Source organism: Barbus barbus, assembly GCF_936440315.1.
Source record: "Barbus barbus genome assembly, chromosome: 19".
Taxonomy (NCBI): Eukaryota; Metazoa; Chordata; class Actinopteri; order Cypriniformes; family Cyprinidae; genus Barbus; species Barbus barbus.
The window spans coordinates 7494135-7519310 of NC_136747.1; the positions used below are offsets into that span (position 1 = coordinate 7494135).

The window sequence follows — 25176 nt, forward strand, 5'->3', positions numbered from 1 at the left end:
TTCATTATATTTACTGGTATTTAACATGCATATAAATTAATGCCATTGTTTGCAATTATAAGGTTAACGGGTGTTTTTGGAGTAAGATCAATTTCTCTTTCATGAGATTGCTTACTCTTTTTGGCCAGGTTACGTTTCTCCGTGTCGTAAACTCTAGGGGCGAGGCTTCTTAGGGGCGTAATATTCAAATGACGATTGTTTTCAGCCGTCACATTTATCAACGATCTTTCGTACGATGGGATTGGCGGCATACGAATGTTTCATAAATATCACATGTGAGATCTGTCGTAAATTGATTTGCGCGTACGGATCTGCGCTCGTTTCTACATTAGATTGATAAATGAGACCCGGTATGTGTGATTTTTTTTCCTGTTTTGGCAATGAAATTAGTCCCAAACAAAGCCGGAGCAGAACATTTGCATGTCTCAGAGCAACAAAGTGGTGTTTCGATCATGAATTAATCTGTTTTTGAATGAGTCAATTAGTCAATCCATTCATAAAGACAACCACTTGCTTTGTTTCTCAATAAATCCACAGATTTGAATGAATTGTTTGAGTGAATGATTCAATGAATCATTGTTTAAGAAACTTGCCGCCAGCTACTGCCGGTTTTGGTGTCATATATTAATCCATGACAGGCCTAAATCAGCCAAGGTACCATCATAAAAACACACTAAGCAAAATGGCATTATCGAAAAAAATCCTAAAAAGTATTGAGATATAATTTGTCAGTATAGCACATCCCTAGTAATGTACATCTTGTTACATCTATCATTCCCTGTCCCTGTTCCCAGGGTTGGTTGGTAAAAGCGGTACATGCTTCTGTGTCAGTGAGACAAAGCGTGAGGCCTGGGAGGCATGTGGAACACGGCATAAATTTAGCATACGTTCGTGGCTTTCCTGTGCTCCCGTGACCTCAAGGTGAGAGGCGATTCACAATCATGCTTCACAGGACATCCGGAAAATTCCACCCGTCCCTTCCCGTTTACCTGCCTATACACTGCTGAGGAACTTTGATGTGGTTCAGCTGCTGAGGGACGTGGCTAGCATAGACCAGCATGCAAACTGGCATGTCTTCACAGGCATAGATGCCCACACAAACACACACTCGTGTGGTCCAGAGAGGCTTGGCAGGGCAGGCCTTAATTATAAAGAGCTTTCTCACAGTACAGACACATAAGTCGCCATTTAGAGGCCTCAAAATATCACTTATCACAAAGGACCAATGAGTGATATGCAGTCACACTACAGCAGGGACGGGACATTCAACACTAGCAGGTGTGAGTCCATTCAAGTAAACAAGCCGGACCGGCGAGGCCTCTAGGAGGCTGGCTTTATATAAAAGCCTTTGAAGCACGAATGACGTGCCACACACGCTTCCTCCACTTCCCTCCAGTCCGCCCTATTGATTTCCCGGGCAAACATGCCTCAGAAAGCTTTTGGGAGAGGATGGAGGGCTGCTGATGTAATGCAGGTTGGGTAAACAGCCATGGCCTACTTTGGGAATCCAGAATTAGGTAGCAGGGTCACTTGCTCAAACCCGCAGATCTTGGTACAGGCGGTCTGAGTTGAAAGGGTGCGGTGATATCTTATTTGCGATATACCAGTAAAAATTCTCACAACGATAAGTATTAGCCTTCCAGCGATAAAAACGATTGAGCCTAGTTGTTGACATATTCCTGTGCGTGACCGTGCGGAGGGACATCGCGGAAGACTGATGTGAAATTGAGGAGGACTATATCGCTAAACGAGGAGCTCCTTCTACAGTCTGGAACTGGTTTGGTCAGGACTGTACAGTACTCCGGCTTCCAGTATGAATTAAATAGTCATTACATTATGTGTGTACTTAGTAATGCTCACAACACCAACATAGCCTAATACTTTTCTATACAGAAACAGGATTTTTTTCTCTCGTTTTTTTTATCTCTTAGTGGATGCATAAGATTCCCTGAATTATCGTCATTGATATCATTATTGCAATAAATACCAGAAATTATCGTGATATTTTTAAGCCCATATTGCCCATCCCTACTCCCTTGTTGCAGGTGCTCGCACAAATACAAAAAGGCAAACAACACTGCTGATTGTTCCCACTGGGATTTTTGCTTCAACAAAGTTTCTCAGCAACTCGTTCGCCACATGACTGACATTGCATGAGCTCACCATGAAGCTGCAGATGATTTAGATGGCCAATGCAAGCAACTGACATCCAATGCGTCATACACGTAGCAGTCTTTTGCAAGTGTCTTCTAACATATTTAGTGAATTATCGGATTTGGCAAATAGCTGTGGGATTGCAGAGGTGCGTCTAACAGCCAGCATGTCCTTCATATACACACAAGGCAGTGAACATGGGACTTATGCAACAGTTTGCCTTGGGTTTCTCTTTTCTTTTCAGGCTTGCTGTGAGAAAGTCAAGAGGAAAAGTATAAAAGAAAGATTGGGTGGTGGGGGAAAGTGGGCGGGGACCGATCGGAGGCCACACGGAGAGACCAGGCTCTGCAGCTACCATAGCAACAGTGAAACGTTGACGTTGGTAATAAGAAACACGTGTGGCTGCTTGGAAGACAACGTTCACTATAATGACTATAGTGTGTCTGTGTGTGTGTGTGTGTGTGTGTGTGAGAGAGAGAGAGTGTATGCGGGGGTCAAGGAGGTCTGCCGGGAGCTATTTCACTTTTCACACAGAACACTTTCAATAACTGCTGAAGTGCACCAGAAGCTCTTACCTCACCATCGTTTTCACCATCTGGCCCTTTAAATGTCAGATTAACATGATTTATTTATACAGCTTGTTGAAATGGTTGATTCTGATTGGGTGATGGTGGCATTCTGGGGTCAAATATTTTTGTATAAATGACCAGTGTTGGGGAAAGTTACTTTTAAAAGTAATGCATTACAATATTGCGTTACTCCCTAAAAGAGTAACTAATTACGTTACTTAGCTACTTTTTATGGAAAGTAATGCGTTACGTTACTTTTGCGTTATTTTTAATTATGACCAGGGCTTGATTGTTTTTAATACAAGAAGTTAATTATAGCAAATGTAAAAGTCCTTTCACACCAAAACGTGTAATGAATAAACCTCAGAGAAGAAGGTTCAACACTCTTCAGCAATAAAAAACAAAAACAATGAAGCACAATTGTTAGTTCATCTAAAGTCATTTTTGCTTATTAGTATGGTTGAACTGGATCATAAAAGGTCAGCAGCAAAGACATTGGTTATAAAATGGGATTAGATACATTTGTGTTGTTTAACATTTAATTATTGCAGGTTTGCGTCATATTCTGAGTTTGCATTTCACTGTTTTAATTCATTTTGATGAATACTAAATCTGTTTTTTGCGAGTGGGATGAATTAATGCACATTCACATTTAGTATAGAACTACAGTAACAGCATGTTCACACAGCGCACTGTCAGTCAATAAATGGGAAAAAAGTAACTCAGATATTTTCTTGTAAATTAAAAAGTAATGTGTTACTTTACTAGTTACTTGAAAAAAGTAATATTATGTAACTCTCGTTACTTGTAATGCGTTACCCCCAACACTGATAATGACCACTAAAATTTGTTTTCCCAGGTAATTTAGTGCCGTGTTCTTTTCTAAGCTTCAATGATATGTAACACTGCATGTCGTCATAGGAGATTTAGTCAGATTTTCGTGCTCTTTTAATCACGTAAATGGTGCGTTTATATTTCAATATACAATAAACCTGTTCAGGGTGACATAAGACCCCTCCCCTGCATGTCAGGGTCCTGATCACCCTCTGTTGGAGTTTTTTTTCCAACAATTCATCAAGAAGATGTGCACTCACCACGACTGTGATCCCATCCTTCTCCAGTGGAGTTTTGTCGTAGGTTAATTCACAAACTCTGACCACCGTCGTGGCACCATACTTCTTAAGATCCTAAAGCATGATGAGAACAACAAAAAAAAATAATTCAGGAAAAAAAAGGCAGACAATCACCATTCGTTCTGAGATAATTTTTCCACTCTAAAATACAAACGCAATTATTTTAATGGGGGGGGGGTAAGGTAAGCTGCCCATGAACGCACTCCGTCCGTCATCCCTGCCATGTGACGGAGCACTGGGATGGGTTTCCATGGAAACGGAGGCTTTGTGGATGTGCCGTTATCATTAGAGCCTCTATGGTTCACGCACACTTTCCCAGCAAGATAAGAATGAGTGGGCCATGTGACGACGTCTTAAGATAGGCTAAAAGAGTGTGCATTCAAGCGAGAGGGTGGGAGAAAACAGACGGTGTAAAGTGTCAGGGGTAGACGGTATACAAATTCTCACCTCTATGAAGCTGCTCAGAGTGGAGTTTGTTGGGTTGTGTGTGATTAAGAACCTCATGTTCTTGTAGCACACCTCCACGGGAGCCGGCCGGTTCATCCGAGCCATTGTGCTTCCTCCAAACTGTTAACAAGCAAATTCACTTTGTGGATGTTCTTTGCGGTTTTGTTCAGTCTCTAATCTTTCTTCTTGAATAAGACTCCTCGATGTTCAAAGTCCCTAATATCTTGTATCCTCTCTCAAATGGCTTACTGTAGCCAGAGAGGTAAGATCACCCCATTAGATTTGTGAGGAGTTTCGGGTGGCAGGACCACAGGTGGCAGAAGAAAGAGTGTCTCCGTGCATCCAAAGGATCTAGAGGTCGTTTTTTTTCTTTCTCCCCCCCAAGTTTAGACGCGTAGATGTTGAGCGTGGCAGTAATCTCCAGTCCTCTGCAAGAACGCCATGGACAAAGCCACTACCGAAGGACAGAGCTGTTGGAAAAAGAATTGGGGAGAAAAACAAACAAAAAAACAAAAGAAATTAGTTTTCTCTAAAATTAACTGAGACACAGAAGCAGGGCAGTTTGCTGAAGACAAACATGACACACGCATGACAGCGCGGCTCACGTTAACTGTGAGTGCGTGACCGCAGATTACATACAGTGTCCCCGAACCCACCCACGCAATCCCACTCACGCATACTCAAAACATTGAGCAACAAGAGGCTGACAGGGACATGAGGCTTCACAGAAAGCAGAAAATTGGAGTATATTTCCAAGACTTTTTTTTTTTTGCATTTTAAAGCATTTCATTTTTATAGCGCTTTTATGAACTTCATAAAACCTTTTAATTTAGTTTTAGGAGTTTAAACACCACTCTTTTGCACATGCACTGCTGGTTTAAAATTATTTTTTGATATTTAAAAACTTAGCAAAATTTGGTTATAAAGGAATCATTAAAATAACTAAGCAATAAATGTTCAACAAACAACAATTGCAAAAAAAAAAAAAAAAAAAAAAGTGATTCCAGCATTTCTGATCAAAAAGTCTGTTACTTACCCACACTATGTCGCTAACTTAATATTTTTAGCGTTATGGATTGCAATCCATTCTGGCTCTGGTACAGGTGAACGCTGAGAGATTCAAACGTATGAATGCTGCTCTCATGCACTCTATAGAGTTACTGAGCGCTCCCCGCTGATCTACACGAGTGTCTTCAGCAGTGGCGTCTGCAGCAGTTAAAGGTACAGAGACGCACTGAGTCGAGTCTCATCCATACGGATAGCGTCACGATGCCACTAACTGTAAACAATGCTTCTATAAAAGCACTGCAAGAGCCGTTGTGTGGCTTACTGATTATAGTTTGGAATAAAATATAAACCGCATACTACTCTGTGTATAATTTATACCACACACTTAAGTAAAATTACAGTATGTGACACTTGTCCCTAGACATACGTCGGTTTGGTGTAATATGGTTTGTTGAGGTAATGAATACGTATGGTACTGTTAGCACACATTTGTTTCTTTTCTATCAACCGGTTAACATTTATAACACTGTATGCGCTTCGTAAAAGACTTGTAAACAACCCCAATAAAGGACAAGAAGTATGGTGGAAGGGAGGAATGCTGCTAATAATTTATCCTCCTTTAAAAGCATAAAGTTGTAGGTCCTGAAGCAAAATATTTTGGGCTCCAAAAAAAACTTTAGAGGGGCTGTTTTGATCTGTTCACAAAAAAAAAAAATCTCCCATTTTTTAGGCTGAATGGCAATATATGGTACATTTCTCAATATTTTCTATTTGGTTAAAAAGGCAAATTTTATTTATAAAAAAAAAAAAAATTCATATTCTGCCCAATGTTGTCCTAAAAACGTGTATATTGGAGGCTACGAAAATAAATATAGTGAATGTAACCACTTCTTTTTAAAGCAGACGTTACAATCACTACATTAAAAATGGAAATTAGTAAAAACAAAAGCACAGGCCACATGTTAACTGGTAAGAACACACATTCACTCACCTGAGGTATAGTAATTATATTAGCCTATATTTGATTTACCCCATTACAATGGTCCCTTTACAGTTACTGCTAGTGCTATCATAAAATATACTTACCTGCAGGTTTAAATTTCAACACACAATGCCCAACAACAAATATTTAGCTAAATGTATATTTTAATTGCATTATGTTGGTTTGTTGTGCATGTGCACAGTGGCACTCATTCACTAAAGTCTGTGAAGATAAGTGGAGATTTGCTTGACAGGAAAATTCAAATATTTGCATGACTTCCTAACATTTACAGATGGAGAATATACCTGTGAAATTGAAGTTGTTATGCACTGAGGAAAACATTGCTCAAACGCATTAAACATCACAAGTATCTGTCAGAGCACCTGACACGGCAAGCCACATATACATACATACATACATACATACATATATATATATATATATATGAGCTATTTTGAAACTCTTTATATAAAGCATGTCTTTTATTTAGGACAATTTGGATTATGGACACGCGCTTGCAACATCAAACTGTATATACATCGACATTGCCTGCTTATATATGGTCTATAAAAATATATGCATATATTGTAAAAGCTCAATATACTACCCAGTCTGATGTTCTCAATAGCATGAAAACTTGCTCAGATTTTTCCATGTTTTCCAAAGTGGAAAAACAGCACTGCACAACTTTGTTTCTGACACCCGCTTGTCATGGAAGAACAAAAGAAGTCAAACAGTATTTACATGTTTCCAAACAGCCATTCAACACCAAATACATAGTTTATTTTCAAATATTTGTTTACACTTACAGTTCTACATTTTAATCTGGACTAACGCATGCTAGTCTAGAAAAGGATATCTAGATAATGGTTGAAGATGTCCTGATTATTTATATTGTTCTCTATAGTTGTGTTGTTTTGCATATTAAAATATCTGAAACATGTTTACATTTTTAGTCTATTTTTTAAATTTAAGTATTCAAAGCTTTTTTTTTTTTTTTTTAAGTCATAGGAGGAAAATACTTAGGTTTATCTTTTCAACCTTTTTTGTCATGCAATTCAATATTGTGATAAAACATCATAATATGAAAATTTGACAGTCACATTCCTTCTTAGTCACTTACAATAACACACCGAGTCCACACTTTCCTCCAGTGTTTTTGTGTTGATTTTGGCAGTGTTAAGCATTTTTTTTTAACAAGTACTTATTTATTCAAATATCTAACTTATTATAAAAGTACTGCACATGTAATGTAAATAATGAATTATTGTAAAAGATGGTCATCTGAGTTCTGTGCTCCTGCAGCACTGAGCAAATGCTTCAAAATCAGGCGCATAAAGACTTAATTTGGGAAGTTGTATTAGGCCTTTAACTGTAATCCTAATCCACCATTTATGGCTCGTAATTAATTAAAACTTTAATACTGAAGTTTAACCTAATTTCCGTTTCTTCTATTCAAAATAAACTTTTCCTAAATGTAATCCACGCTTTTAAAATTCCTCATTGCTCATACACAAACAAATCATTTCATTCACTTTGTGGAGCAATAGAAAGAATAAAACAATAACAACAATGACCTATTTAAACTAGTTAATATAAGCCTACTTTGAACAACTTCACTGAGGAACAAAATCAAGGCTGTGAGGGTCGATATACACTGGATTTTTCACTATGTTTTTTCTGCAATGTCAAAAGGAGTACCTTCAGGGGCACAACAGCTTGTCACTGGGACAGCACCGCCAATGAGACACCGATGTACCCTAAAGAGTGCATATTAGTCCCTCAAAGTAGTAATATGAGTGTGGAGCAATGAGCAGCATGTAAAACAAACATTGAGAAGACAGGTCCACCGGGGGTCCAGCCCTGAGGTGCTGTACTCGTTTACTTCATGCAGAGTAAGGTTAATTGGGTGATTCTGTGCTATGTCAACAGCACACAAAGGTCACACACATTCAGAGATACACAGAGACTCATGAAGATCTGTAAACAATTGCTATTGAGGTAACAACAGCGTGAGATTCACTGCTAAACCCTGAACTTCAGTGCTGAGGGTAACCATGACAGTGTTGCGCTTGTCTTCAAAGGCCAATTACCAGCTCTTGTCCCATAAGACTGCAAATACTGGTTAAATATTTGTGCTGACAATTGTAAGTGCTGCTGTGGGCAACTGGGACCTTTGTGTGGTGGCACTAACAAATAAGGGACGGGAAAGTAAGGGGAAATATATTACACTTATGTTTGAAAGCAAGAGAGGAATTTGTCAAAGATGAAGAGGCGATATGGGTTTAAAAACAAGCTAGGGCACTTTACACATGGTCCTCAGTCACGTTGGTCCCCCATAAGAACTAAAAACACAACGACTAGATATTAATTTCTACTAGGGATGTAACGATTACCGGTTTGACGATAAATCATGATAAAATTCCCCGCGGTTAGTATTACCGTTTCATATTTTAATTATCATTAAAACCGTATTCGATTACCGTGATTTAAACAACTCGCGATAAATAAATACTGTCCGGCATCAAGCAGAGTTTTCAGTAACAGTCTCATGAGCGCACAGCAGCACAATAGTTTCGTTCTGAGTGAAAATAGGGCGGAAAAGCTGGGAGGTTTTAAAAGAGTGCTAAGGGAATTATACAAATTAATATATCAATGAATTAATCATATGAATGTACCTCTGAAGGATCTGACTGTCTTCAGAAACAATTCGATGGCATTTTGTTCTCATCTTCGCTCCATGTAATACCTAAAGGAAGTGTTCGCGGAGTTCACAGGAATCAGCTGTAATTCAGCTTTTCCATCTAAAGCGCCACCTGCTGCCAGAGAGTGGATTTACAGACACTTATTTACTTTCAGCCTGTGTGCAGTTTCTGTCTGGCCAAAAAATTGACCAAATTTGCATGACCTGCTGTAAATTTTAACCGGTTGATGAAAAACAAACTTATGTACATTTAAACAATTCAGATATGCTATATAGGATTATTTATGGAGCCGATAAAATACATATAATCATTTATTAATTATCATTTTAATTAAACCCTTTTCTTTAAAGGCTGAAATGTGTGGTCTACCTTTTATGTTAAACTTTTTCAAAGCTTTATTTGAACATTTACATTATTTATTTGAACATGCTATTAAACTGGTGTCAGTCAAATTGTAATTTAAAATCCAGACCTCATTGGTAATGTTATTGTTTTAGTGATTATGCAAACAAAAAGTCATTTTATTTGCTTTTTGTTGATTTTTAAGTATGAAACTTGGTGAAGTGATTTATGTTTCGGTACTTTTTGAACATCTCCAGCACATTTTAACAATACCGTGATAATACTGATAACCGTGATAATTTTGGTCACTATAATCGTGATTAGAAATTTTCATACCGTTACATCCCTAATTTCTACACATAAACAGGTGCCGTGATTCTCCATGTCACACAAACTGGCCCCTCGGAAGCATCTTGGAGCAGGTCGAGTTGCTATATTCAGTCACCAAGTGTCTGGACTGTGCCAAAATATGGCCTCTTCTGAATGTCAGGTTGAAGACGTGAACTTCCTGAAGGACATGTGTGTACTTGAGAAACGGGAGTCTACTTGAGTGAGCGCGAAAATAATTCAGATCTTAAAATCAAGCCGTTGGTCTTATACAAGTCCTGCTTAATTAGGCTAGGTCACGTAACGAGATCAACTGACAAATTTATTTGACTAAATTAAAGCTTTTTCCACTGTTTCAGGTGAAAAAAAAAATCATACTAAATAGAGCTGTTTTTTCCTATGGTGGGACGTTCCTGAGAAAGTTCGTATTTACGACTTTTGAATTTGTAATTACAATGTTGGGTATGTCCGATTTGTTCAGAGGAAGACGGCGAAGCAGCCTCTCTTTTCTTTATTAACAATTTTTAAACACTACATTTACAAAATGATAAAAAATGTGTTTTTTTTTTGCTTTTAAGTTTTTATTCAATTTATGAAGGTACTGTAAACTAAATTGTTATATATTGTATCGTAATTTTACAATTTCTTCATTATAGAATACACTGTATTATGTACATGCAAATTAGTTTTACTTTAGAGGAAAACAATAATTAATCTTAATAAATTTACTGTTAACAGATGCTGCAACTATCGCGTCACCCATATTTTCTCAGTGGCACACCACTAACACTAAAACTATGGGCTTAAAGAAAGTTCAGATATTCCCACTCATAATTACGACTTGTGTTCATGTGTATTCAACTCATAAATACAATCTTTGACATGAATGCAATTTAGAGAGCACATTAGTGAGACATTAATGACACGAACAATCTACTTTAAACGTTTTTTTAGCCAACAATTTGTTCCTCCAAATTGGACGAAACATGGATAGTTCACCTAAAAATGAAAATACCATAATTACAAACATTCATCCTCCAGTTATAATTTGTTCTTGAGTGTTTCACAACCGATCAAGATGTTTAAAGATATGAAAGTGAGAATGAGAGCTGTGGCAGGGTGGAAGACTGTCAATAACAACTTAAATTCCAGTTCCTCACGCAAACCTTCATATGGTTTTCCTGGAAGACTTGGGAAAGCCATAAAAAAAAACACTTCCATGGTGCCTTTCTGCAACAACAGAAGAACAGTGTCCTTGTAAAAGCACCACTTAAGTGACACTAGAAATGTGTCAGAGACAAGCCTGTGGTCCGATTCTGAAGACATGCAATCCAGGCTAATAGTATCTCACAAACAGCTCCGAGTGATGATGTGACTGGCCCATGTGCTGCGTGTCACCTGCATGTTATATAAATAGTTCCGGCAGCTGTTTTCTGATGCATTTAGCCCTGACCGGACTGAGCCACTGGATATGAGATAACTGAGTGGGGGTTTGTTTCCAACTCAGTTTAGCTTCGTGAACTTTGTTTGAGAGACCAACCACTATCCTGAGCGATGGAAAATCTGTAATTAATTATGGATTCATTGGGCTGTTGATCTGGAAAATACTGCATCATAAAGTTGTTGTGGTGGAAATTACAAGATGAAGTTAACCAGGAAACATGAGATCAGAACAGAAACGCACAAGCTATCTTATTGAAGAGTCCATGACTGTTTACTTGAGCATTAGTTTTTGCTGTGGTATTGAAATTGGTATCAAGAATTGCAATATTTCAGTGGTATTGGTGTCAGCTACTGAAACAAGGTGGTGACTATTGGGCCATTTGGCTTCCACAATGCAGAAAACGTGCTCTCAGTATAATGTGCTGGTACTGAGACTCGAAAACACGACCTCTGTAAAAAAAAAAAAAAACAGAAATATAATACTTTTGTATAGAAGAATATACTTCTGCTATATGCTAACAATAACAGTTGGGATAAAAAAAAATGTCTACATGTGATATACTTTTAGTTAGTTTGAATATGAATTGACTGAGAATTTAAGACTTTTTAATTTTAGTTTTATTTCTGAACTTATAGGATATATCTAAAGACAAGTTTCTACAACATGTGCCTTCATACTGTATTTCATGCATCTTTTCTGCAAATATATTTAACAAGATCATGTTTTACATTTACAACATGTTGGCCATTTAATGTGGGCTGCACTTGGAAGAGAACTTAAAACAGTATTTTAAGGAATAAATCACAAACTTTTTAATTTAAAAACTAAATTTCTGTTGCGCAGAACGTTGTTTGCCAAACAATGAAAGGGATTCATTTCATTTGATTACATTTTGATTAATTCAATTGTTGAAGGTTTATGTAGTCATTTAATTACGACCATTTTTGATAATAAATTTGTATTAATTGAAAAAAAATTAAAACTGAATTTCTGAAAAATAAAACAATATTGTTTACATATTTATAAAATGGTTAGTTTCATTAACTCAAGCATTAAAGCATTAAACCAAATGTATTTCCTAATGGACTGCCATTGTATCACTCTCACTACCGTACAGATATCAGCTGACCACTAATGTACAGCACTTGGACTTTACTGAAGACATCTCATATCATCTTCATCTCATATCCATGGAGCTCCATGCTGGCATAACTTCATAAGCTCCATCCATGGTGATAAACAAATGAGATTTGGAGGGAATATGGTGTACTTGTGCCGCAGCAGCTGATGGGCCCTCTGGGGCAAATCTGCACCTCTATGCCTACGTACACAGCTATGTGCTTCCCACAGGGATAGTGCAGATTGTTTCCAATAATCTCAGACGCATGGATCACCATGGCAGGAATTTGTCCAGCTACGTGCGAGTCGTCATGACTGTGGTGCCATGAAAGCAGAAGGCTCCTTCACTTAAGAGTCATTATACAGTGATGTATATCACACACTACCCCGTCTGCATTAGTCTCAGGAATATTGGTTTGCATTTCACCATGTTGGCTTCAAAATCACACCCCAGTCTGCCTCAACTGGCCTTTTACCTATAACACCAACCTGCACATTGGCAGGGCTGTTCATTTAACAGACATAACATGATGTGACATTTATTTTCATGATGAACTATTGAGTTCTCCTGGCTCAATTTAATAGAAGTCTATGGGGAAAGGCATTTGATTGTTGATGAAAATGACAAACTATTCATCGACAAAATTACCACTGGTTTGTGACAGTATGTTCTATATAGTTTGAATGTGTTCTTTATAGTATGAATGAAATCCGGATGGACTGCATTCATCATGTTGTCAGCTTCATGTGACTTATAGTTTAGTTGCATCACTTCACATAATACTCTTTTTGCATACTCCTACTAGGCCTAAGGAATAAGGAGGTGGTTTATACATTAAAACTCACGGACAAGTCTCTTTTTTGTGGCAACTGACAGCAATTGTAGCAACTGTCATAAGCCACATTTCCATTACAGATTTGCGCAAAGCTTTTGCGATATTTTATAAATCAATAAAAAACCTATAGCGAATTGATTCCATTTCCATTAACCGATGTTATATGACTAAAACGTTTTTGACAGAATTGGTAGGTTTACGTATAAATCGCAGCCACTGCACTAGCCATTATTTTTAATCGAAGGAGACTTAGGCATGCATCTTTAGCGTATCAGCGCAGAGAGACACTTCTGGGACGCTTCTGACATGTGCTGTGGCGCAGCTGGTATAAACAAGTATTGACTAGAGTGGCCGCGATAAGCTTCGGTGGCCATGTCGGAGCCACAATGCAGTGTAAATAAGGGATTATCCAAGTATTAATGGCAAGGAAAGCACCTTATACTTGAGAGCGCCCACATATGAGGCGTTTTTTGGAGGTTCTAGTACACAAAAAAAAAAAAAAAAAGATCATGTGAATTTTACGTTATGCCAGGTGACCTGTAAATGTGGAGGAAAAAAAACTATTCATTGCAGTTTGCAATATATACCTTTTTTGAATTGCCTGAAAAACCACCTCATGGAGAGCACAAAAACTTTTTTTGCGATATATGGGAGTTTTGTGAAATTGATGCGTTTCTATTGGGTGAATTTTCAATTTGCGCAAATTTGAAGGGTAATGGATCAGTCTATAAATTTAATGGTATGTTTATCTGAACAGTGAGACAGAATAACAACAAAAAAATCCAGAAAAATGCATTTCAAAAAATTATAAATTGACTTGCATTTTAATGAGTGAAATAAGTATTTGACCCCGTCGCAAAACATGACTTAGTACTTGGTGGCAAAACCCTTGTCGGCAATCACAGAGGTCAGATGTTTCTTGTAGTTGGCCACCAGGTTTGGTATCTCAGGAGGGATTTTGTCCCACTCCTCTTTGCAGATCCTCTCCAAGTCATTAAGGTTTTGAGGCTGACGTTTGGCAAAAAAATTCATTTTATTTACAGCACACAATCATGTGACTGGCCACGTGAGCAGCGCGTTCTGTTTCGCAGGTTTACAGAACTCACTCCTCCTCTGTGAATAAATCGCCGTCCGAATCCATGAGTTTTATCACTGAGGTGATATGTAAATTAATTTTTACAGACGTCCATATGAGAAACAATTACCGTCCGAATCGGGCTATAGGCAGCATTCCTCCTCCTCCAAACACGGTGAGTTGAGTTGATGCCAAAGAGCTGGATTTTGGTCTCATCTGACCACAACACTTTCACCCAGTTCTCCTCTGAATCACTGGCAAAAGACGGGCCTGTACATGTGCTTTCTTGAGCAGGGGGACCTTGTGGGCGCTGCAGGATTTCGGTCCTTCACGGCGTAGGGTGTTACCAATTGTTTTCTTGGTGACTATGGTCCCAGCTGCCTTGAGATCATTGACAAGATCCTCCCGTGTAGTTCTGGGCTGATTCCTCACCGTTCTCATGATCATTGAAACTCCACGATGTGAGATTGACAGTTATTTTGTGTTTTTTCCATTTGTGAATAATCACACCAACTGTTGTCACCTTCTCACCAAGCTGCTTGACGATGGTCTTGTAGCCCATTCCAGCCTTGTGCAGGCCTACAATCTTGTCCTTGAAAACCCTGGACAGCTCTTTGGTCTTGGCCATGGTGGGGAGTTTGGAATCTGATTGATTGCTTCTGTGGACAGGTGTCTTTCATACAGGTAACAAGCTGATATTAGAAGCACTCCCGTTAAGAGAGTGCTCCTAATCTCAGCTCCTTACCTGTATAAAAGACACCTGGGAGCCAGAAACCATACTCATTGATAGGGGATCAAATATTTATTTCACTCATTAAAATGCAAATCAATTTATAACTTTTGAAATGCGTTTTTCTGGGGGGTTTTTTTGTTGTTGTTCTGTCTCTCACTGTTCAAATGAACCTACCATTTAAATTATAGACCGATTTCTTAGTCAGTGGGCAAACGTACAAAATCAGCAGGGGATCAAATAATTTTTTTCCCCACTGCATCACTTCTATCATTTTCCTGCTGTAAGGAAATTGACTCATTCAGATGTACCTCATGGGTTTCGCTGCTAACAGTCTTTTAACGCAGCTGAAGACGTCGAGTAGGCCCACTTACAGGAAAACAGGAAGAGGCCAACAACCTCCAGGTGCATTTGAGCAGAACAACATGTGTATGAGATAGGCGAGTGGTTTCCTTATGAAAAGATACATTAAGCAATCAACAAGTTATGAACTGCAGGTAACATGCTGAAAACATCTGCTGTAAGCAACCTGGGCCCAAAAAAAAAAAAACCTCTTCCTTTTGAATTAAGAAATTAGTATTCATTTATATACCATTTTTATGTTTTATTAATAGTTTTAATGAAAATGTTCTATAAAATGTACTCAGCATTTTGTCATGCCAAATTCATTCAAGCCTATTTTATTTTGACTGAAATGGCATATAATTTTATTCAATAAAAACAACTAGGAGATTAATCTCATGCACAAACTAGGATGTGCTGAAGTGAGAATTAAACCGCTAGCAAAGTGGTTCACTGATATTCAGCACTTTCAGATAAAGTAGATTTCATTGCACCCTAAAATTTCTCAGTGCTTTAAAGCAGCATAAATTCACATTAAAAAAACTCCATAGTCCTCTGGGATCATCTTTCACAAGAAGCTGGACAATCTGGCCTTCCTGTAAACCCCTAGGAGACCACCAGCGGTCTGGTCTGGAGGTCTGTCTGAATGCAGGAATCCGAATTCTCACAGAACTCTAAAAGGTCAGGACTGCCCGCATTTGGCAGAGCAAGGAAGAGGATCACAACACAGGAAATCCCTCATCCTGTCTCGCAAGTATCAATGAAACACACTTCAGTGCGCAATGAACACTGGTCAGTGAGAGGACAGCATGACCCTGATACACCTGCATTATCGTAGTCTGATTAACAAAGTAGTAGTAGCAGTTTAAGCAAGAGCAAAGGAAGTCAGAACGCATTATCTAGTCAAACTGGATATTTTGAATGCTGTTTTTTTTCATAGGACATTCCCTGTCTGCAGCTGGGAGTTCTCAAACAACACGCTGATGTCAGAGGGTTTCCTGTCTGAGAAATGCAGCTGGACAGTCAAAAAATAAAAATGAAAGGAAACACAAAGATGGGGGAGGCAAACCAGTGTTTGCAAAAACAAGACAATTTTGAAATAATATTAACATTTTGGCACTGCCCTACAAATGTTTACACTTAATATTCAGTTTCACTTAGAAATGAGTCACATTTTAATTATGTCCTAACTACCTTTCTGGGCCTTGAAAGTTTCAGTTGCGTTGCTGTTTATGCAGGGTCAGAAAGCTCTTGGATTTCACCAAAAATATCTTAATGTGTGTCCCGAAGATGAGTGAAGGTCTTACAGGTTTGGAACGTAGTAGGGCAAGTAATTAATGACAGAACTTTCATTTTGGGGTGAACTATTCCTTTTAAATGTAATCCTAACATGCTATCAAATTTCCTAGTGGATATTGTTTTGTAATGACACACTTTCTTCAAATGTAATGCAGGGTGTGAGCTGGACTCATGATAATGTCTGTGTTCAGTCAGTGACCCAGACTCCACTATAAAGGAGAGGGGAAGGGAGTCTGTGAGACCTTCATTTAGTAAATGAATTTGGCATTAACATTCAATTATCTTTTTCTCCCCAAATTTATTTTAGTAGATATAAAATGTACAATCACAAAGCAGATTAAACTGATTGTGGAACAGTTTATTGCCTGCTAGTCAAAAATCTAAAAAATAATAAAAGAACGAAGCATTAAATTGATCAAAAGTGATCGTAAAAGACATTTATAATTTTACAAAAGGTTTCCATTTCAAGTAAATTATTTTCAACGCCTATTCATCTACGATTCCTGAAAAACTATCCCCGTTTCCACAAAAATATTAAGCACTCAACAGTTTTCAACATTGATAAGAAATGTTTCTTTAGCAAAAAAATCAGCTTATAAGAATGTTTTCTGAAAGATGTTGTGACACTGAAGACTGGAGTAATGACACTGAAAATTCAGCTTTGATCACAGAAATAAATTGCATTTTAAAATATTCAAATAGAAAACAATTATTTTAAATAGTAATAATATTTCACAATATTGCTGTTTTTACTGTATGATTGATCAAATAAATGCAGCCTTGGTGACTATATGAGTCTCAAAAACATTAAAAAAAAAAAAGTCACACCTAATTTTAAGGTCCAATTCTTGCTATTAACAAACCATTAACTATGACTTTTGCCTCCATGAATCTGCTGCTTATTAATAGTTAGTAGGGTAGATGTTAAGTTTAGGTATTGGGTAGGATTAGGGATGTAGTATACGGTCATGCAGAATGTGTGCTTTATAAGTGCTAATAAACAGCTGATATGTTAATAAGCAACTAGTTAAAAGGTTAGTTCATCCAAAAATGAAAATTAGTCCATGTTTTACTAACCCTCAAAGCATCCTAGGTGTATATGACTTTCTTCTTTCAGACGAATCCAATCAGAGTTACATTAAAAATTGTCCTGGCTCTTTCAAGCTTTCTAATGGCTTGGGCGAGTGTTTTTGTCCAACAATCCAAATGTAGTCAAATAAAGTGCATCCATCCATATTAAAACGTGCATCACACAGCTCAGGGGGGTGAATAAAGACCTCCTGTAGCAAATCGATGCTTTTTTTCATTCTGGCGGATGCTGGCGGGCGCAGGTGTAGCACATGCGCCTGTGAATCTGGCAAAAAGCAGTGTTTGTTTACAGAAGCAAAGGAAGCAAAATGTCCTTACTTTAGCAAAGGAAAAGCAGTCTCTTCTTGGCTTATATCAAAATCCTCTGACTCGTGACCGGCATTGGGTTTTGTTTTCCCTCCTCCGTGCTTCCGAGTTTGTCACTAATCACCGGCGCGTGCACGACGCATACATCCTCCGCCGGAATGGCCTTCAACTACGACAATTAGCAAAAGTAAGAAAAAGAGGTTTATATTGTTTTAAATATGGATATTTGTCTTACAAAAATGCATGGATTTGCTACAGGAGGCCTTTATTCACCCCCCGGAGCCGTGTGAGGCACATTTTATTATGGATGCACATGCTTTGACTACTTTTGGACTGTTGAACAAAAACACCTGCCTACTGCTATTCCAACACTTGAAAGAGCCAGGACAATTTTTAATATAATTCCGATTGGATTCATCTGAAAGAAGAAAGTCATATACACCTAGGATGCCTTGAGGGCGAGTAAAACATGAACTAATTTTCATTTTTGGGTGAACTAACCCTTTAATAGTGAGAACTGGTCCCTAAACTAAAATGTTACCAAAAAAAAATCTTACCAATCATGTCTGTAGCACAAACAGCACGATATCAATCACCACTAATGACTGTTTCCAAACAGGTTTCCCCAAACACACTGCCCATTAAATTGTGAAAGTAGCATACAAAATTTTACACACTTAAACTTTAAGCATGGTCCTCATATTTAACATTTATACATTTTAAACTTCCATCATGATTTGTGAATAGTTTTCTGACTGAACACCAGAAGTGTTGCCTGTTTAAAACAGCCTGACATGGGGCAAATGAGTTTTCCCACCCTGTCTCCTCATGATTAAATCCCAGGCTTGCGTCACAGCAGTCGGGCAGCCACCCATGGCCCTCCACTGGATTAATTAAAAGCATTTCTATTATAACCACTTCATGGGATGAGAACAATAAGCCACTGTAAAAGAGCAATACGACATCGGAGGTAGATCTGTCCATACAGAGTGATTGCTTTCGCCGGTGTTTCAAGTTAATGGATGCAAGACAATCAAAACCACTGGTTATGTTCACTGTTGTGTAACTTCCTGTGGAGATCACAGGCTTTTCAAATAATGTGCGATTATATATCACCAATTAGAGGAGATTTTATTTGGCAAATTGCATTCTATACTTAATGCATTTTACACTTTTGGTTGCTAGTTTTTACTTAACCTTTGTAGCCAGACTATCTGACTTTTTTTTTTTTATTCAGACCACTCTTTTCGTTTTTGTGCGCAATGAGTACGAAAACGTCTGTGGACGGTTCATGAACACAAAGTATGATCCAGAAACTAGAACAGCATGTTTCATTTTTTATTTTGATTTGTTGAGATACAAGCTCGCTGACGTTTTAAAACCTCTATACGTCCTCTTTCACATCTGCCCTTGATTCAGACTGTATTTCCTGGGCATATTTCTTCCATTAACACTGAAAATCAAATATTAATGATTATAGGACACAAGAGAGTCCTAGTGCATTGAGATCCTGGCCACTAATGGTAAATACACTGGAGTTCAGAATGATTCATCTTTACATGATGAACTATTAATTAACGCTCCATCTCATCACCCTAACAAGCCTGAACCAGATGGGCCTCTTGAGACCTCTGTACGGTGACGCATTTGATGTGAGAGTCAAGGGCTGTCATGAGAGCGGTCATCTTGGTTACTGAATCGAATGCATGGAACAATGGATTCATGAAGGTGAAGAAGCTGAAGCTCAGTCAGAAGCTCTGCAAATCCAGATTAAGGTTTGTTATCTGATATGTGGAGTGTGTTGGCCAAATACTTCACTTACTGCACCTCAGTCCACAACTAATGTGCTGAACATAATTAAAAGCAGATGCACAAGAAACCACCAGTGTTTCCTGAGGTGCTCTTAAGGAAAGCCACAGTGCTTGAATCTGTAGCATCATGGCCAAAGGATGATATCATCAACTGAATCTGTCAGACAAATTCACTTCCTGACTGAATAGTCTCGGATTAGACTCTCGCTCACTGAACCGCAAGACCACTAGGGAGTTGGCAACAGGTTTGCAACTTCTATTAAGGAAAAATTATCTGCGGAACTAGTTAAAACCTTGTGCTGTGTAAAAACTCTACCTAATTTGGTGTTCAAAAATGATACATTTTAAAAATCACTTGTAAATCTCACATTATGCTGTATTATCACCAAATATTGGATTCAGACTTTGTCAACTTGTTTCCTTTAATTTACTGTGCATTTCATTTTCTAACTGATTGACTATTAGTTGCGTTTACATTACCCGTCAAATTGCACAAATTGAAACTGCAAATGGAAACACGTCAGTTTTGCAGAAACTCCCATATAAAATCGCAAAAACTTTTTTACGATCGCATGAGGTGGCTTTTCAGGCAATTCAAAAAGGAATATTTCACAAAACTGCAATGGAAACAGTTTTTTTTGTTTTTGCATTTACATGTCATCTGGTGTACGTAAAACTCTCATGATCATTCTTTAACGTACTAACCTCCAAGAAACACCTCATACACGGACACTCAAGTATAAGAGACTTTCCTTGCCAGTAATGCTTGGATAACCCCTTATTTACACTGCACATGTCTGCAGAGATACAGACACACACACCCTAAAAATGCTGGGTTAAATACAACCCAGTGCTGGGTAAAATATGGACAAACCCAGCAATTGGGTTGTTTTGACCCAGCGGTTGGGTTACTACCCAGAAGGTTGGGTTAAACATTTAACCCAAATGCTGGGTCAAAACAACCCAGCATTTTTTAGAGTGCACCTACGGGTCCTGCGATTAAAAATAATGGCTAGTGCAGTGGCTGTAATACACATAAACCTACCAAGATCCGTCACCATGATTTATCGCAAGTAGAGATATCACGAGAACCGATACTGCGGTACCAAGTCAGTATAAACATTTTACAATCCTGTCGGTACTTGTTTTCTTCAGTAGTGCAAGTATTGATGGTACCGAAGGTAGCGACTAGAGAGGCTGCAATTCTTCTGGAGCTGTGGAGGGCAAGCAGAGCATATGCCTGGAAGTGTTTCAGTCAGTCCTCAACGGGAAAAGAAGAAAAAATGCCTACAAGCACACAGAAGAACTACACGTGGAAGATGGCGACAATATATGAATATGATTGTGTGAGATTTAAATGAGAGCGTGCAGTGCTGAAAGCATGAGCGCTGCACATGATCACTGTGCATGACACACACATAAAGTTACTGACTGACTGACAGCTTACTGCTTGTTCATTCGTTGTGTTCCACGGATTATCCTTATTAACATTATTGGCTAATATTACTGGTTTAAATAATTGTTTATGTTAATGGTTTAAAAAATATTTTCAACCTGCCAGTATGTCAGTTAATTTAAAATAATGCTTGCATTAGGGTGTGTGTGTCTATGTGCCAAAAATGTTCTGTTTTGTAATGTTAAATAAAGGAGTTAATGTTGAAGTATTGTTATTTTTTTCCAGGGGTATCGACTTGGTATCGATTGTGTACTTTTAGTGGTAATAGGCTAGATTTTCTAAAAGGCTTTAACCTCATTGAATGAATGCATGAGCACTGGATGTTATCAAATCAAAACGCGGTGCAGGTGTTTTATATGAATGGCTTTTTGAAGAGAACCGACAGTTTTCAGAAAAGTTTCAGTATCATTTTCGTTTCATTTTTCCGATATTGTCTGAAAAAGTAGCATGCATGAGTGCAGCACTGCTTTGTTTACAGCCGTTACCAGGGAAGCCGCTATAAATATATTGAAATGTATATAAAAAAAAAATTATAATAATAAAACCAACAAACATTTCACATCGTTTCTGGAAAAAGAAAGCATTTCTGCAACTGTTTTGGTGTAGCATTACAAAACAAGTAATGTCACAAATCTGATAATGACAATTTAACATGAAAATAAAAACTAGAAAACAACTTAAATAGGGCTACCGCCAACTCTTTGTTCAACTTGGTAATTATATTAACCTCAGAACATCTAGGTAAATAAACACCTGAAAGAGTTCACTGCTCTGCTTTCCTCTTATTGTCTTTTCTCATGTGGCTTGCTTACATCATGACTAGTTTGCTATGAGAGCGTCACATCGTCTTGTGTACATAAACAAGTGCACATACATGCCAAATAAGTTTCATGCACAGTCTATTATCTGCTTATTTGCATCAACTTAAAACTTTGATTTTCTCTCATTCAAGTATTGAAATAAGAATAACACTTTGTAATATGTACACTTTTGTGCTTGTGATACTTGCATAATTTTGCTATATTGTGCAGACTAAGCTGGCGCTGTAAAATAAACTCTGAATGCATCAAATTACTGGGCAATTATAATACGAGAACATGTTGTGATAGAAAACCCCAATGGAGTTTGTGGCATTTATTAAAATGTTCATTGCTGACTGTGTTGGTACGTCTGGGGAGGGGGATCATGTAGAAAACACTGACAAGTCACACAGAGTTCTAGTTCTCTTTGCAGACAGAACACAACTAAGGTAGGCAACGAGTTGTCAGAGCAACGCTAAACACTTCTAGCACAAGTGAGAGCACATCAGTAGGAGCTCAGGAGCGTATGGCTTGACTCCCCTGCCAAAAAACGAAACCATAGTTATGTTTACTTGGCAACAGCTGAAATTTGCTGGCAGCTGCATGTTTGAGAGTTTAAGGTTTACAGTTTGTAATGTAAAGGATGTGGGATGTTCTTACAGTTATCTTAAGAAACTGTATTAGGTTTATGCATGTTGTAAATACACATCCGTGCATGCACATCTTCAAAGTTGAAGGCTTGCGATAAGAAACATGCACGATTGCTCAAAAAATTAGGACTGAGCTGCAATATAACAATTCAACATTGAATAAATTAATAACGCACGTTTCTGTTTTGTTAAATCTGATAAGCAACACTAAAGCCTCATTATGTGGTCATTTATTAATTATTTGTTATCTTAAAACTATAATCTAATATATTTTACATTACATATTCTTGGAAATTAATAACAGAAGTCAGTACAATTCTAATTAGGTAGCAAATGTCCCTAACTGGTTCTCTTTTAATGGGCAGATGACCAATAATTAAGCGCACAATGGAAGTCCAGTCGGCTAGAGTGTGTTTTGCGTGATGCGATTTGTTTGTGTGAAATTGGAGGTTTCCAGTTTAACACATCTGGATGCGCCAAGCTCATGTGCACCTGCAAGAATACTTGCTTCAGAGAGTTCTCAGTCACAAACGAACACCAGATAAACCACCTGGACCACCAAAACCACTTCAGCTTTGAGTCAGCAACTAAACCTGAGAAACAGCAAAAAACTGTCAATCACAGTCATTTTAAAAGTCTTTGTGCACGTTATCATGCACAAGAATGGATGCATGCAATGCCAATAGGAGTTAATATTAATAATATTTCTAGTCTGTCTGATTTAAGCTAATGGGATTTTAAGGCTACTCTAAGTGTTATGCATGTTAAATGTTCTGCACCACAAAAGTTGCATCTAATAAGCTCATAAATGAGGAACATCTGGAACATAAATGAGTCTAAATCACCTACAGCTAAATGCAAGTTGGCATACACCCTGGCACACTGTGTGTGTCTAACAACTGTTTATCAAACAGATAATTGCATGACCCGAATCCGGTTTGGGTCAAGTGCTGGCTGATGCTCATCAACTTTGGCACATACTTCAAAGCCGGAGATAGCAGCATGTTTATTCATTTTCATTCTACAGGGGCTGGTAAGTACCAAAGTCCCAAACCTAGAGAGAATAGACAAAGATTTTTCGGATACGATTAGACTTAAAGAGCTCTGTGACCCCATCTCCTAGAACCACCTTTGGTGCTTTAGGAAGGAGCTCCACTTGACTTTCCTTTTATGTAAGAAGTTAGTGCCTGGTCATAGTCATCCAGCTTGGCAGATGTGATCTAAATTTCCCTCGCACCCCACAACCTCGCGGTCAAGTTTTATAGACCACAGCCCAGGGCAAGTAAAATTCCCAAGGAATCGAACAAAAGGGGAGCCCCATATAGCTGAAACCGCACTGCAAAAAGAGCAGTCGGCTGACATCTCAAGGAATCCTGTACGTCACAGAGTGCAGAAACAGCTCTTTCTGGCACACGGACTGAAGGTCATGTGGAAGTATTTATTTGAGGCTCGGGACCCTCTTGGGGAAAGCTCTGCAGGATTCTTGGTCCTGAGAATTCGCTGGTCTTTCTCTTACCACATAAGAGATCCACTGCAGAGGATGAAAAACACAATGTGCAAAGCAGACAGAAATACCACATGTATCGCTTATGGGCTGGGAGCATAAAGTGATGTATTTCTGATGAAAACAGCTGATTTGCTCGGCTAAAACATTTTCTTCTGTGGAAACAGCTTTGCCACCAGTCTTTAAAGTAAAACGTGAGAGAGGAATGAAAAATATCTTTTTAAATTGCAACACTAGCAAAGTTGACAAATACTTGAAAGTGTAGCCAGAAGATATAAAATGATTTGTGATTGAATAAACAGAAACTGAATTCTTTGCAAAAAAAAAAAAAAAAAAAAACTCAAATATTGTAAAGAAACACCCCAACCCAATTGAAATGACATCTTATGCCCCTTCTTAAAGTGCAAACACATATCATTTAGTGTCAAAAAATTTGAATTGTGAATGACCTGTTGGATAGGTGTCTTACTTTCCCCATCAATCATGTCAGCTGGACCCAACACAAACACACAGGCAATGCATACCAAAAAAAGTCTTTTTCGGCGACACTCTAAAGTCAAAAAGACTTATGTAAATGGCACAAATCCTTAAAATATGAATCTATGAAGTGAGTGACTTGGATGAAATACATTCCAACCAGATGCTGCTACACATATGGGATATGGATACAAAGATGTTATTCTTCAAGATTATTCCATTTGCAATGCTGCTAAAACACATAAGGTTTATTATGATGGGAAAAAAAATATTTTTTCAGTTTTATAACATTTTTCTCAGAAGTAACGTTACCTCAAACAGTAGCTTCCCATCTGGAGCTTTAACGATACAGAGACGTGGACAGAAAATTACAAGATGTCGCCCTAAAACTGGCCTATAAACTGACAATACAACATATTTAGCCTCATTTTAATAGGAAACCCGTGTATAGTCCTTGTAATTTTAGTAAAATCCTGTAACATTTAGTTTATCCTGGTCCCTCCGGACATTAGTCTCTATATATACCACAAAATACCACGTTAAGCACATTCAAACCACAGACAGCTATTAT

General features: G+C 38.0%; 1 protein-coding gene across 4 annotated transcripts in view; it reads right to left on the minus strand.

Annotated features, from left to right (window-relative positions):
• The window catches only part of LOC306885841 (protein tyrosine phosphatase type IVA 3-like), a 32362-nt gene that overhangs the window by 6857 nt on the left and 329 nt on the right, over positions 1-25176 (minus strand). Inside the window, exons 2-4 of one of the 4 annotated variants that reach the window (XM_079442622.1) lie at positions 17920-18076; positions 4304-4773; positions 3818-3910 (exon numbers count right to left, since the gene is read on the minus strand). In XM_079442622.1, the coding sequence (XP_079298748.1) occupies positions 3818-3910; positions 4304-4408 (198 nt within the window). In that variant the 5' untranslated portion in view covers positions 4409-4773; positions 17920-18076. Of the gene's footprint in view, positions 1-3817; positions 3911-4303; positions 4774-5339; positions 5505-8971; positions 9054-17919; positions 18077-25176 lie in introns of those variants that run through there. The other 3 variants (XM_079442624.1, XM_079442623.1, XM_079442621.1) reach the window with 3 other exon arrangements.